A 16,721-nucleotide genomic window follows, 5' to 3' on the forward strand; every position below is an offset into this window, starting at 1 on the left:
ACAGCCCTGGCACTGTACAGATAATTTAAACATCATCCCTAGGAGTCTGCGAACTACGTTATATTAGCATATCAGTTCAAAATGCCTGGCGCTCACCCCCCCCCTTTTTTTTGCAGGGATATCAGTATATGGCTAGGAGGGGTCACTGGGTTTCTCAGTGGGAATGGAGAAAGTTTATGGTGGTTGTAGTCTGTTATCACAGAGGTTAGGGCTTGGGAGTTGAAGCTAAACCCATAACAGTTTTTACTTGTGGAATAAGACTTTGCTGCTCCTCATGCAGCCCCAAGACACCTTCAGAGGGCAAGCCTGACTCTGTACATGAGAGGAAGGTCTTGGAGAGGATTGTGACTGGATACTGGGGTACCCAGACGCCTTTAAGGCTTGCAAAGAAAATAGGCCATAAGAACTGAGGACCACCAGATTGAATGTTGATAAATATATTCCAAGGTATAGTGTTAAACCAGTTCAGTAAAGATGCAGCTAGAGTCCGTTACATAAGACATAGTGTCGCGGGTTTTTTGGTGCTGCAGGATGGATGACACTGTCAGTGATTCTTTTCCATGTCTAATTTCTATGACTGTGTGGATGCCACCTTCCAGTCTCTATTCCCATCCCTGCCACTCTGGAGAGAGGGAGATTGCAACCTAAGACCTGAACTAGTTGCTCTGACATGGCATTGCATTGAGCTGCGCCATCTAATTGTAAAACTCCTCTGGATTTTTAGTGAATTTAACAAGATATTTGAATCATTTAATAATACAGATTTAAATAAAGTCCTTTGGGGCATTTGATGATTAATTGTTCTTTAAATGTGCATTCTTTCTAATCCTTTTAACAGCCAAACATGTCTTTAATATCGAGGAGTACAGCTTTTCTCAAGCAACCCTGGAACAGGTATAGGAAGCAAATTTTATTTCATAATTGTAAAAAAAAAAAAAAATCTGTGGATTATAGTTTTATGGGGTAAAATTTTCAACAGTGCCCCGTAAGAGCTGAAGTGTCACTTCCAAAAATGACACAAACACTTAAGAACATAAATCCCATTGACTTTCAAAATAAGAGTGTAAGTAAGAGTCAATAACAAAAGGCATGGAAACTACAATGATTGGAACAAAGCAAATCCCTGTCACTAGAAATTACTAACAACATTCAGTAACTTTTGATTAAATAAATTCTGTGTCATTTGACACTGCAAACTGGATAAATCCATGGATTTATTATTGCAGACACTGGATACTCTGCATCTTGCATCTGGTACAGGCTCCTTCTTCTGTTGTGTTACAGTAACAAAGAAATCTTAACTCTCCATTCTGAAGAGTCAGTATACCTATTCAGATACTAGTGCAATAGGTCCCACTTTTGTGATTTGTTTCCATGAATTTTCTTTGATTGGTAGGCACGCCAATCCTTGCAGTCTGAATGCTCTTACACTGAATACATTGTTGATGCCACTTTCATCCGTTTTAGGTTTTTGTGGAGCTTGCTAAAGAACAAGAAGAGGAAGATAACAGTTTTGGAACCTTAAACAGCACACTTTGGTGGGAAAGAACACAGGAAGATAGAGTCATATTTTGAGCTTTTTTAAATACTGTCAGATTCAATAGATGTACACTACAGTTCACTTTTGTCCGACTCTCTGTTTTGTTTCTTGTAATGTGTGCTGAGTGCTAAGAAAGCCGTTGAGATTGAAAAAAAAATATCTGACTAGAAAAAAAAAATAATAATTGTAAACTTCGAACATATTTCCCCTACCTGGACTTATCCATCAATATTATGCAACTGTGGGAGTGCCTTTATTTGTGAGGACTCTCGTTGTTAGCATATAATTGGTCTGTTTTTTAAAATTTCTGATCCACTCACCTTACCCTGTCCTATTTTGAAGTGATAATGGTAAATGACAATTTAGTTCTTTATAATTTCCTGTTTGTTTTGGTCAAGAAACTCCAACCTTGAGCTTATTCAACTATTCAGTGTGTGATGTCAGTACATAATTGCTCAACTCCAGGATCAAACTTCTGCCTTGGTTATCTTTCAAGAGGGAGCTTCCAGCAAAAGCAGGGGTCCACAGAACCAGGGCAGCAGCACTAGAAAAGAGTCACAAAAATAAAAGTCTGAACAGAAGATATAGCAATGCCAGAAGTCAGTAACTTGTCTGAGTTGGAGTAAACATGTAGATATAAGGTGGATGTTTAATGAAGTCAATTTTGAGCTTTAACTACCCGATAGTGTTCTGGTAAGCTTTATCGTCACTTCCTCTACATAAAATTCCATATAGACTACATTGCTATACAGACAACTCACTTAACTGCCTGATTCCAGGATTCATCATGGAATATGATGCTGGTTAGTTCAGCCTAAATTGTTTATATGATACCAATACCTAAAATTCAGTTAACTTATATGCTGACTTTAAATTCCCGTTGGATCCTGCTGATCAAAATCCTGGTGCTCCTGTCTGGTATGGTATATCTCAGGTCAACTCTCCTTATCCAAAATAATCAGTATGGTACAACTGTGCCTCCATATTGGATCCTGCTCCATCACCTCAATTCTTGAGTTTATTTGCTGTATCTCAGTTTTAAACTCCTCCTCTTTGTGCCATATCTGGACTTTAGTATCCAGATGACCGTACTTTTTAGTCTCTTCTCATCATAATGTTCCGCCAATCCTATGCTGCTTCAGAATGTGTAACCTGTGTGTGTTTTAACTAATCTCTGCTTTTCCCCTTGTTCTCTGCCCTCTTCTGGGGTAGCACCTCCGCGACTGATCAGTAGGCACACGATCTACAGCATACTGATGAGGGACACAGCTGTCACATCACAAACTTGCTTGGAAGAGGCCCAAGGCCCTTTTTGCTTTAGTAAAAGAGGGGGGAGGGAAGGAAATTCAACATTCATCGCTAAATAGGGCCCTAAATTATATAATAAACGTAGCTTGGGATCCATTCAACATAAAAATATTTACACATTAGTATAATATGGCACGTGGTTAACCATTATGAACCTTTTTAATGCAAATTGGCAAGTGTAACTCTAATCAAGTTACCTTTGTAGGTTGCATAAAAATTTATAATGCATGCACTTGTAAGTTTAAATGTGGTTTGCAAAGCTGGATAGGTTCCTTTCAGTCTATATTTGTAAAAGCGTGACCACCAAATGAATATATCTTTATGGAATTTGCATAAATGTGAGCATTTCTAGTTATATTCTTTGTTAAAACAATCCGTTTTGTTGAATACATGTTCTAACACATGTTTAAAAGGCATTTCTTTAGGTGTGTTCATTTTTTGTGACCGTGAATTTACAGGCTTGTGCACCAATACTTTCTAATCTATCTTTGTTGCAATAGTAATGAGGCAATACAATACCATGTCCAGTTCACTGAGAGTGCTTTCTTATTTCTATCATGCTCATTTTCTCTCATCGTAAATCAAAAAGAGTAAACTCCAAATGCAGATATTGTCTTGTCACTAAAAATACTTTTGTTTGTTATCTGGCAAAATTGTTCTCTGTAGAAGAAATAATAAGAGAGCCCATGTGTGGTTCTACATCCTCAGATCTGAGAGTAAGTATTAATCCTGTATGTGGTTTCAAAGAAAAAATCTTTGATTTAAAAATTGAAAGAATCAATTAATCTATTTAATCTGAGCTTTTTAGAATCAAAATTCAGGTTTTTGATCAATTGATTGCATTGTAGAATGTATTAATTGAAATGCATTGCGCAAATATTCGGTATATCTGAAGACACATGACACAGAAGACATATCAGTTACATATGTTAACCTTAAGATTAGAAAATTCCTATCATCTTCCTTTCTAAAATGTTCAGAACTCAGAAAACTATGCTATAAGGCAAACATTTGTGTACCATTGGGCAATAATTTATGTAAAATTGATAGATTGCTTTAGTCTGCTTGTGTAGGCTCCCATTTATTCAGTGCAAGTCTTATAATTGACCAGTGGGGGCAGGAATGAGCCCTATATGTGTACAGTTTTTGCTTCTTTCTCTGTACATCTAGGATTGCATGGAATTATGTGGATCTTGTTTTCTTACATATTGCACTTGAGCCTGTGAATCCCACTTAGACCTTGATATCCTGCATGGTGGTGCGATCCCTATGCTCAGTGGGAAGGGACAGGGCGCATTACCTTTCAGGAGCTGGTATATAGTCAATCTGTCCACTTTAATAAGCCATATATCGTGGATTCTTGCACTGAAATGTGGAGTAATGTAACTCAGTTTATATTGAAATAGAATGATTATCTGCTGAATTGTTTTAAGGCACTGACTGGGCCAAATTCTGCTCTGTTACACTGATGCAATCCTATTGCTATTGTTGTAATGTATTTATTTAACATTTATATTGCAGTAGCATCTAGAGACTGATGCCCCATTGTCTTGGGTGCTGTACCACTGTATAGTGAATGAGAGTCTGTACCCAAAAAGCTTGCCACTAATTTAAATCAGTCGATTGGATTGCAGTGACAGAGCAGAAGTTTGTTCAATGTAATAAGAAAGTTTCTCTGTATTTATAACAAAGATGAGGCTGAGAATAATAATTACCCAGAGCTTGTGTTGATGTGCTGTCTTTATCCCATTTATTCTACATATCTATTTTACTCTGGTACTTTCTTTATCACTACATGATACCCCCATACCTCGGACTTCATATCTACTGACATCATATCCCATTGCTTACACTCTTAGGGTCTCTTCCAAAAACCTATTAAATCAATGTACGTAATAGGAGCCTTTCCATTGACTTCAGCGAACTTTAGATCAGGATCATGCCCCTTGTATCAGATCCTCCGTGAATGAATAATAACCCGCACTACACATTCGTTATGTGAATAAAATGTAATGCTTATGCCTTATATCTTGCCAACATACTATTATTTTTTTTTGCTTTTTATCAAAAGTAAACCTATTATATAGACAAACTTTTATATAAGCATTGGGTAGTGTTTGCAGTCTTATTTGGTTAATATGAGAAATCTGATGTAGCATTGTTTCACTTTTTTCACATTCAAATACATTTTGAAAGATAATAAATCTAGTTAACTTTCACACACTGGCACATTCAATACGTATCCGTTGCCAGTAACAGACATAATAGCTTCAGAAAAACATAATTAGCCCAAAGGATTGAAAAACTTAAATATAATATTGAATCTTTTCTTTCTCCAAAAGATCGTAGATAATATACTTAGGGAAATCCTCCATCCTCCTGCCTTTTGGGAAGGTACGACATTTGTCTTATTCCCAGAACCAAATTTTCTCCAGGCTGTACAAGTTAAATTCCCTAATCAATTCCTCTACAAATTTATACATGCTAATCTTGACCTTCATGCTCCCTAGAGTTTAACAATATTATTCTTCAGGATGAAGTGCCCCAAATTGTAGAGTACTCCATCTGGCCTCATTTTGCCCAGTCTCTAAACTCGTGTCATTTAGGTCACTTCTGCCTTTCACTGTGTTCAGAATTACTCCAACGTGGTGTCATCTATATTATTCATGTACAATTTGCTCTTTCTTCTGATGTATGACAATACTGTATTTGCCAGGTTAGGACCCTTTGTTATACCTGATGCCTCTTTCCAATTTGATTCTCGTCTCTTTCGTCTCTAATTCCTCTGTTGATCTATAGCCATTCAAAGAGTTTTATATTCTATCATAATAGCCAAGTAACCATTGTTCTGACTTTTCTAATAGGGTTTGATTTTCTAATAGGTTTGTCACTAACTTTTTCATGATCCATATCAAAGGCTTTATTAGAATCTAGGAGAAATGTGCCTAGCATTGTTCTCATCTACACTGCAGTAACCCCATTGATGGTTACTCTGAATTTACAGATATAAGTGAGAGCAGAATTTGCCCCATTAAGTCCACTAGATATGTGGTGCCTAATAGATCTCAAAAACAGAGGAAATTATATGGAAGTTCAAATATATTGAAATACAGTAAAGACAATTGATATCAGCTTAAAACTTTAGAACTAAAATGTAACATTTGCGCTCGGTGGCTTTTGATGGTATTTCAGTACAATAAATAATAAACTGAACTCAAACTGTACATAATAGAGAGATAATACAAACCTCAGATGACAGTACAACAGGAAGCCAGGTAGTTATGGATTCTTGTTCCAGGTCTGACCCTGATAATGCTGGGTGACCTTGGACAGGTAACTTAGTTCCCCTGTCTATAAAACGAATATAGTAATACTTATCTACCTCACAGGGATGTTGTGAGGATCAATTAGTTAAAGTGTATACAAAACTTTGAAGATAAAATTGCTTTAGTAGTATTATAAGGATGTATTTTTGTATTGGTGTTCTAATAACTCAGATTTTGCTCACATTATCATGAGAAATCCTTATTTAAAATATATTGTACAGTTGCATGTAGCTTATTTATATGATATGTGCTATATTCTTTCATAACAGGAATAATTTTTATTTAAACATTGCTAGCATTCTTTTAATGTACATCGTGATATTAGTCGTATGCTTTCTTGGGCATTTATGTTTAATTTTGTACATACGTTTATTTTTCTTTTATCATTTTGATGTATTTGTAAAACAATTAGCAATTATTTTTGTTTTTCCCAATAGAAAGTGCTGTTGAAATAAAGATGGATTGGATTGCAAATGCTTACACCTTTACAATGTATCTGTTTTTCTGCTGTGCTAAGCATAAGGAAGAACGGGTAAAATATTCAAAAGCGCCCAAATGACTTAAGAGCATCAATCTTGTTCATCTTCAGTTGAACATAGTCTCCTAAGTCACTTAGGGCCATGACAATGAGGTTGTATAGATGATATGTGTCTACCTGTGGTGCATTCAGCCATTATTTCTAGTAGCTGGAAAGTTCATACCTTCATGTCCTAAAGTGAATTTTTACATATTTTTATCTTTTGCTGTTTCTTTAGTTCCCATGAAAAGTGCTGGACAGACACCCCTAAAGGCTGAGGTCCTCAAGCCACAGAACATGTACAACAAAGGCAACAGCAACTCAAGTTTCTCCACATTGCCTGGCCAGTGCTCTGAAATTTTATTCTAGAAGGATCACCTCCTATAGGGGAGGGAACGCAGTGCTTGTAGAGCAAGTAGAGCGGCTGTAGGGTACATACCCAGGTGCATACCCACAGAGTTCAAATGTGTTTTGACTTGCGTAAGCATTGTCTATGCTGCTATTTATACCCGTGCTAGGGGGCATGCAGTGTATATACTTTACATGCCACCCTAAGGAGTGTGTTGTGTAGACATAGCTTGAGAGAAGGGAGTTAATTCACCCTGGTCCATTTAATCCTTGTCCACCTTATTGAGACTTCCAAAAAGCTTTCCAATTATGGTGATGTGATTTGTGATGTGGACACCTAGGAACTGGACTGTGACCAGCAAATTCACCTCATGTAGTTCACTAAACCACCTTTGCGTGATAACCTTCTGTCAGTGCCAACTTGGGCTTTATTTGAAGGGATACGTAACGTTAGGGAAACAAGTTGTTACTAAATAACTGATAGGTTGTTGCCCAAAGGTATGTGATGATATAATGCCTGATTCTCCACTGCCTTGCACTTTATGTAGTTATTACCCCTTTTAAGGTGGATGTTTCATACTGCCTGTAAATCAATGGAATTATATCAGTGTAAAACTTAAATGAGAGAAGAATTGGGCCTTTGTCCTATCACGTTTTTTCACATAGGAAGCGGATGAGTTAAAGGTTCTGTAGGGGGCTTAAAAACACAAAGGTAAATAAATTCAACTAACGTTATCAGTAACCTGTTCATTAATATGTAACTATAAATGGTATATGTCCTTGGGCTTTATGTCAGACTTCAGGAAAACAAAGCCAACCATTAGAGATGTTTCAGAGTAGCAGCCGTGTTAGTCTGTATTCGCAAAAAGAAAAGGAGTACTTGTGGCACCTTAGAGACTAACAAATTCATTAGAGCATAAGCTTTCGTGAGCTACAGCTCACTTCATCAGATGCATCCGATGAAGTGAGCTGTAGCTCGCGAAAGCTTATGCTCTAATAAATTTGTTAACCATTAGAGAGCTTCCCCCCCACTCCTCAGTGTGAGAAGGAAAACTAAACACACAGTAAATAATCCAATTATCACAGAGTACATTTAACTGTGGAGGGGGAAATGGTTGTGAATTTAAAAAGGTGCCATTTTAAACAAATGAAATGTAAATGGCCACAGGATGGCAGTACACTGCAAGACATGAGAAATGCTTGTAGTCTGTTTTGAAGAGATCTTTATTTGCAAAAGCAACAGTGAAATGATAACGGTAGGCACGAGGGATCGTGGACTAGTTTATTCTAAAATCATATTTAAAAAATATACAAATGATTCTTAAACTTTTGCATTTTTTATGCTGCATTCAGTGTTCTTTTTCACAGTCTGAATGATTTAGTCCTTTAGCTTTCAGTATCAAAAATCTCCATTACTCCAAAACTGGCTTTCTGCTCTGGTATGTAGTCTTTTTCTGTTCTTCTGCATGACTCTCCAGCCTCTCCTAGTTTCTACCCTACTCACCCTCCAATAGTCATCAGGCTCTTCTGCCTTTGAAAATCCTATTGTTGGGCTCCACATTTAATTTTAGAACATCCAAACTTTTAAACGAAGTGGCACGTAGCGCACTAGCAGAGATTCCAGGGTGGGGCTGCTGAGTGGAGAATTGAGGTGGAATTGAAGGGTTTAGGCAAGGGGGACACCAGGATCAGGAGAGCAAAGAGTAGTTGTTTCTGGGATTGACTATTTAAAGGGGAAATAGAAGAGCCAGGAGACTACTGGAGGCTCTTGGAGTCAGCCATGCAGGTCTCCCCACTAACAATCCTAGGTATTCCAAATGGAAAACACGTATTGGGACTGCCAGTCCCATGGATCTTAAATATTTTCTTCCCATAACCTACCAGTGAGACACATTTTTTCCCAGGACCCCCATGTTCTATCTAGTACCTTCTCATTCCAGCTCTTTTGTGAACTTCCAGAAATAAGAAACCAGCACCCAAGTACTTCAGGCACCGCTGAGTGCTTTACTGTCTCTCTCTGGCTTGGATTGGAAAGAAAGCTCCCATTAATCTCACTGATGTGCATGGAGGGAGCAGGGGGATCCACTGGCTGGTTTTAGTCTTCTCCCTCATTGAGGGTCCTACAAGAAGAGAGAGGCTCCATTCTTTCTCCCTTGTGGATAATGGCAGTTCCAAACTGTCTCCAATTCTGGCTGCTCCCCCCTCTCCCAGTCTCCTCGCCCTGCTGTTTCAAACAGAGAAGTTGCATTTGCAGAGAAGGCTATGAAAATGCAACAGCAATTCTTTCTCAGGGTCTCTCAGGCGTGATAGCCTTTCTTGCTCTCATGGTGCATCGCATTTATGCTCTACCTGGTACATGTGTATGTCTACTGATTAGGATTGGCAGTTTGTCACACACATGGTCCCAGATGGTGAAAAGATCATGCACAAAGTTCACCTTGTCAGCATTCAGCCACTGATGACCCTAGAAGTGGAACAGATAGCTTCATAAAAACCCATCATCTAGGTAGGCTTCTCAGCCTTGGGTTTCACATCTCCAGGGCAAATCATGTGGGGAAACTCCCCTAACTCTAAGATTTTCGGTTCTGTGACGTAGCTGTAAGCCAGTTTGAGGACTGTGCTCTACTGAGCATGATCCAACGACCGGTCCTTCAGGAGCTCTGGAGAGCTACTGCCAGTTCCTTTTTGACTAAATTTCCCTCGGGAGCTCCCGCCTAATGGTACTAACCGCCTGAGCCTTGTGTCATCTGAGGAGTGAAGCTTCGGAATCTTTTAAGACACCATTTTAGTATCCTTTCATACAATGTTATGAGGGCCCCAGAGTCATAGGCTCAAGACTAGAAGATAACTAAGCTTTGGTGCCTTGAGAGGACCTCCATGCTTCCCCACCCTGAAACCTGGCACGTCAGTGGTCTGCAACCTGCAGGAAAGATAAAGCCTGCCAGGAAAGCTGATGCTAGCTGAGGGGCATAGAGTCACTAAGTCTCTTAGGCCTAGTCTACACCAAACCTTAGGTTGACCTAGCTACATCATTCAGACCCATGAAAGATTTTACACCCTGAGCACTGTAGTTAGTTGACCTAATCCACAGTGAAGACATGGTTAGGTTGATGGAAGGATTCTTTCATCGACCAAAACACTGGCCATCAGAGAGATGGGTTACCTACATCAATGGAAAATCCCTTCTGTCAATGTAGGAAGTGTCGAAGCTACAGCTGCAGCAGCTGTAGTGCAGACATACCCTTAGTACTAGAGCTGGTCAAAACTTGGTGTATCGACTCTGTGGGAAATTTCTGAAATATTTTTCATTTTGAATCAGAAGAAAAGTTAAAATTTCCCATGAAATGAAATTTCTGAAAAATATCATTGAGTTCATTGAAACAGTTTGATTTTGACTGTATTTTTATATTTATTTTATAAATTGGTAATTGGTTTCTAATTGGTATTCTACTTGGCTTGGAAATTGGTACTTGGTTTGCTCAATTGGTATTCTGAATGGGCATTTGTAATTGTTCTAACTGGGATTGTTACTGTAATATAATTAAAAAAATTGAAACCATAAAACATTTTGAAATGAAAAGTGTTCCATTCTGATTCTTACTCCGATGCCCTAGATTTCACCTACCTGCCCAGCAGTCAGCATTGTCTCCAGTGATCTTATTGATAGCTGTGCTTTTACCGGCTTCATTGGGTCCTAGCAATCCTAATAGCTCTCCTAGAATAAATATGCATCAATTCTTAGAAACTCGCCCTTCCTGAGCATATCATGACCTAATGTAGACACTTCCTGTATCAGCAGAATGGGTTTTGGTGTAGGTAACTTACCTCTCCGAGAGGCAATGTATAGATTGACAGAAAAATCCTTCCATCAGCCTACCTATACCCACACTGTGGATTAGGTCAACTAACTACAGTGTTCAGGGTGCAAAATCTTTCATCGCTCTGAGTGACGTAGCTAGGAGTGAAAAATGGAGAGTTCACGATAGACAAAAAATTCAATGAAACAAAAAGCAAAAATATCAATGCAAATTAATATCAATTAATGTAATTAACATAGGAGCATGTTACACTAACATTAAGTATCAGATCTTTCTTCAATAGATCCATGGGGGAGAAAGATTCTCTGTGCATATATTTACCTGTCTCTTGTTGAAAGAAGTATCCATTATCTGCCCCCAAAACTTAAAAGGCCACTTCATGTGGTCCAGAAACTATATGGGGGTGGAGCGTGTTTCTTATACATTTTTAATGTGAAACCCTTGTAATCAGATGCCTCGCATATTGACCAACTGAATTATATTAGAATAGCCTTTAATACATTTAATAATAAATGTTGATACACTGAGTGCCATCCTGTTGCCACTGAAATCAACATGAAAGCTCCTATTGACTTCAGTAGAAGCACAATCAAGTGGGTTTTAATTGAAAGCCTTACGATTTCTTTGAGCCATGCCAGTTTTTCAATATGGAATTGTAACGGAGCTTGACATTTTCACATCTGTTGGTTTAAAATTTTGATCCTAGAAGAGGATCCCCATTTTGCACAAAATCTTTCAAGGCCAGGACATTGAAAATAAATCTGAATGAGGGTTGTTTCACATCTCCTTTGGGTCATTTACAGTCTGACATTTAATTACACATATGGTAACTACTGAAAAACTTTGGGGAGAAATATAATTGCTGTTATTGATTTGGTACTAAGTGGTTTGAAGCAGAGAGTGACAAAATGATATTCAGTCAGATGGTGGTGGTGTTATCCCCTTGGGATGTCTTATATCCACAATTGTATGTAAGGTTGTGTAAATCCCAGATAGTACCCAGGAATTCTGTTGAGTGAAATTTTATGAATGATGCAGATTACCACCCCAGTCTAATGATGATGGAATAATCATTATTCCTCTGGCTGTGTGGTCCATAATATTTCTTCTTCAAGTAAAAGAGAAAAGAGTAAAACCTTTCTAGGGATACTTTTGTTTATCGCAAGATCACACAAAATCCAAATAACAGACTGTTTGTGCAGGTGCTGATGAAGGGGAAAGATGCAGCTGCCTCTTACCCAGAGGAGGATACAACTGACTTCCTGAGCCACTGGCCTCAGGCAAAAAGAAAAGGAGTACTTGTGGCACCTTAGAGACCAACAAATTTATTTGAGCATAAGCTTTCATGAGCTACAGCTCACTTCATCGGATGCACTGGCCTCAGGCAAACCCTCTCACTGGCCAAACCTTATTGTGCAAGAACATCTGGAGATTTATGCTGCCGTGAAAGGGATGAGGAAAGAGGAAGCTGCCGCTGCTATCAGTTGGTACAAAGACCAAATAATGCCAGTTAGTTTTGTGTTTCAGAAGAGAGAGGGAGTGAGAAAGCTCTGCTGAATGTCTCTGAATCCCTCAGTAGGAGCTATCTTCCCCCACAAGCCCAGGGGAGTGTTTAGAACCTACTCCTTCTGTTGTGCTGTCTCCTGGGGCAATGTTTATTCACAGATAACCAAGATGTACCCATTATCAAACCATGTATCAGAGAGGTAGCCGTGTTAGTCAGTATCCACAAAAACAACGAAGAATCCGGTGGCACCCTAAAGACTAACAGATAAATGCCCAAATAAATCTGTTAGTCTTTAAGGTGCCACCGGACTCCTCGTTGTTGTTATCAAACCATGAAATGTTCCTTTTACAACTTTTCTTTTCCCCTCCCCACAGATTTATGAAGGCTCTGAAGCTTCAGGAGTATTGTAAAAAAGCAGCTGGAATATTATCTGCTAGTATAACTAGCAAGATGTTCTTGTATAGAATGTTGGGCCAAATTCTGCTCCCAGTCACACCAGTGCTGCGTCTGAAATAACTCCACTCGAGCCCGTGGAGTTGCTGTGCATTAGTACTGGTGTGAAAGGAGAGCAGAATACGGCCTTTCGTGCATTAACATGATTTTTTCATTTCAAACACAGTGAAATCTCTATTATGGAACAAAAACTCAAGTTGTGTCATGTGAATTATCTTTAGGAAAATGTTATGGCAAGCTTCACAGAGTCTGTGAAAAATTAAGTTAGTAAGTTTTATGGGTCTGGACCTGCTCCCAGTTACATAGACAAGATTCTCATTGCTTCCCATGACCCAACAGACCTGGGAATGCATTTTGCTTCCTATCATTTTTGAAGAGAGTTTCTTCTGGATGATCATAGAGCAGAAAATTGCACAGGATGTTTCTCAAGTAATGTATATAAATCAATTTATTTAAGTCACTGAATGCCAGTTGCAAAGTTAACCCAGAACTTGAGCACTGGTGTGTGCATGCGTGAGATTTATTTGTTGGCACTGGAAGGTGTTTGCCTGCTTCTGCATGTGAAGGCAAATTATTTTCAAATCTATTTTGGATTATTTTTAGCAGATGTATTTTTATTTTGTTGTACACAAGAAACTTCTTCTGAGTCTCTCTTGCTCATGCATTATTCAGATCTGAATTAAGAGAGTGTGTTTTTAAAAAGTGGGTCAGATCCTTCCTTCTGGAATGGCTTTCCTCCATTTTAGTAGTGTTTTGTACTGAGCATGCTGGGTAATCTGACACTTCTGCTTCTGGATGAACCATCAGCTGGAATGGATGCTAAAATGCCATGTGTGGTGAGTAATGCCTGAACAAACTATGAGGCCTGTTTAACTGGAGACCTAAATCAATTCAATATCAAAGAAGATTAGAGCTTTAGGCCACCGACAGAGCTGGCCACACTCACTTTAGAGCAGTAATCATTGGACAACCAAACAACCTAGCCCTCAACGGAGCCGTACATCAATATTTTGCCTCTTGCCAGAAGGTTGGGTAGGAAGAAAGGCCCTCTGTGTCTACTCCTTAAACTCCTCACTCACCCATGCAAGGATAGTTACTATTTAGCCCTTAGAATTAGCACTGTTGAATCTTAGTTGAAGATTGAAAATTCAATTCCTCATTGAAAATTCTGAGGAAGGCTCATATGCAAATGAGTCAGAACCTGCAAAAGACCTTAGGGCTCCGATTTTGCTCAGGACAAGGAGCAACATTTTAGACGACAGTGTTTTTTTTTGTTTGTTTGTTTGTTTGTTTTTCTGAACTGGCTAACCCATCTTTCATAAGTGGTTCCAACTATGTTACCTGAAATGACACACTTCTGATTCTGACATGCCAAAATTAAACTCATTTAAGCTACAGTAGGTACAAAGAAAGCTATTAAAAACTGTCCGGTCTAATGAATTCAGCCTGTAGCAAATTTTATTTCAGAACATATCTATAGAATGGATTCCAGTCATGGATGGAAATGTTCTTGGTTTCTTTAAAGTCCTTCATGTTCCCATCCATATGTGGTTATTTTTGCTTAATGTAATGTTTCCTTTGCTGTTTGATGGGAAAATACAACAGGAAAACTTGTTTGGCTCTTCCTCAGAGCACCCTAGTAAAGCTGGCATTAGCCCTGTTTTACAAATGAGGTTTAGTAACTTGACTCACGGAGTGTGACGTGAGTGTCACATCAGGACATCTGGGAATAGAAGTCAGAACTTCTTGACTTCCTGTTTGCCTCACTTCTCCAGAGTGAAGTGAATAATTGACACACACTAGGCACAGGTAGAATTCAGCCTTTAAAGTTCATCTATATTTTGTATAACTTTAATAAAAAAATAATTGTCTACATTATGATGTGGCCATTTAATACACCCTGTTTGTCTCATTACTGGTGTGTTTTTTATGCAGCTAGCCTTCAGTTCCAAGTGGATGAACTCAAACACACAACAACCTAGCCAGATGAGCAATTAGGCTCTATTTAGTTTCTCCAAGAAACTACTCTAGATTTTACCCATGGTATCACTGTCGCAGATGAAACTGCTGGTTAATACATCTGAGCTAGTTTCAGGTAGACAATGAATTGCCTTTCTATGTTTATTTCCTGATGTAATAGGGATTTCAATACTGACAGAGATGGTATGTATGTAACGTAGGCTATGCAGTCTGAATTTTGATCTGACGTTTGTCCTGCAAACTGATTCCTCAAATATCTGGTAGGTGCAGTATTAGCCCAAAATGTTGAGGATGCAGAACATGCCATACTGTGTCACAAACTCTTAACCTGTGACCCCACAGAGAAAGCAGTGTCTCGTGGTTCATTGGTTGCTCTACAATATTATTTACTTGGGAGCTTGTTCCTTCTAGTAACTGACCATGGGCCTCAATGTTGGCTGCAGCCCAGGAAGTACCACAGTGCCAGGTTTGCTTGATGTTTTCCTCATTTGCCACCACCCTGGGAAGCAGCATGCTAATACTAGCTTCTTTACCAGCTGGGTGATGGGATAACAACCTCTGTAGAGCTGGCCCCTGCCAGTGGTGTGTGGAGTGCGTTGGACAAGCCCTTTCAGATCCCAGAGAGAGCCTTTGTGAGCTAGAAACAACCTGCCTCTCTTTAGTAGCCACATATCCAAAGGCTGGAGAAAGAAAGCAGCCAGGCACAGCTTCTCTCCACTTTGATTACAGGAGAACAGGTGGATCCTACTGCCCATATAAAAGGGTCTCTTCTCAGCAGGTGGAAGGCTGATGGAGACGATCCCGTGGAATAGCTTATACAGTGGGTGATTTATTCCTGGGGCAAGTGCTGTCTTTTCGTACGTTTATTCTGTATCCTGAGTTAGTGAGACTGAGAAGACTGCCTGGGAAAGGGTGTCAGATATCTGGGCTTTTATTTTAAATTATTTTTAAATTTTTCTGAAGCTTCAATGTGCAGAGCTTAGCCAGACTTGGTTCCAGAATTGGTCTCTTTCCACAGCTCCAGGAAAGAATGAATACCTAAGGCCAGATTCTTCTGTGTACTCAGGCCCCTTAACGCCACCAGAACTATGCAAAGCAGCTGATCTAGCCCAGTACGAGTTCCCTCATCATAGGACAACTTTCAATTGATTCAGAGTTAGCCTATTAAGCTTCTGCACCAGCCCTTACCTGGCCTCATCCTAGGGCATGGACAAAATTCACTGCACTCTAATTATTCCCAGCTGGTACATTGCCCCTTGAGGATTGTTGCCTGCTGGCATAGATTTAAGCTGCCTCCTGGTCAGATCTAAACAATACCTATGGCTAATGCAGGTTTACCCTCTGAAATGGAGAGCCATAACAGGCTTCCTGACACCCCATTGTCTAGTATGTGTGGAGCTGCATTTCTCCCCTTCCCCCCCGCCCAAAAGGGAATGTAATGTCAGCAAATCTTCCAATTTTGAAAATTAAAGTGTTGGGTTTTTTTTTTAAATATTGTGTTCCATGAAACTTCCTCCCCAACCCCATAATTTTAAAGCTGCGTTGAGACATGACATTCCTCTCCACACTCCAGGGTATTATGATGAATCCCCTCCACCATCAAGTGGGTGCAGAGAGGAGCCTGCCAGAGACTCCAGCCAGTTGGGGCGGAAGCTGCCAAAGCAGGAACCCCTGGAACCCTGGACATTCAGGGAACTGTTTGGACTAGACTTCCTGTGCCCTGTGCTGATTGGCTGTTTGCTCCAATCCTCCCCGAGTCCCCAGTCCCTTCCTCGCAGTCTCCCCACACCTGCACCTCTTTCCCTCTTCTCTCCACTCCCCTGCCCTCTTTGTCTCCATTCCCTTCCTTTCCCCTTTCTTTCCATTAGCCGGTCACCTCCTAATTAACCCATCCCCCTCAAAAAAAATGGAATTAACATGACGC

At 39.5% G+C, this 16,721-nt stretch overlaps 1 protein-coding gene across 4 annotated transcripts in view; it reads left to right on the top strand.

Moving 5' to 3' along the window:
• Positions 1–6,662, top strand: part of ABCA5 (ATP binding cassette subfamily A member 5) — a 58,916-nt gene extending 52,254 nt beyond the window's left edge. For all 4 annotated transcript variants that reach the window (XM_038372362.2, XM_043496425.1, XM_043496427.1 and 1 more), the window contains exons 39-40: positions 839–894; positions 1,468–6,662. In XM_038372362.2, coding sequence (XP_038228290.1) covers positions 839–894; positions 1,468–1,575 — 164 coding nt within the window. In that variant the 3' untranslated portion in view covers positions 1,576–6,662. The remainder of the gene's footprint in view (positions 1–838; positions 895–1,467) is intronic.
• Positions 6,663–16,721: the final 10,059 nt, after the last annotated feature.

Source organism: Dermochelys coriacea, chromosome 14, assembly GCF_009764565.3.
Source record: "Dermochelys coriacea isolate rDerCor1 chromosome 14, rDerCor1.pri.v4, whole genome shotgun sequence".
Classification (NCBI taxonomy): Eukaryota; Metazoa; Chordata; order Testudines; family Dermochelyidae; genus Dermochelys; species Dermochelys coriacea.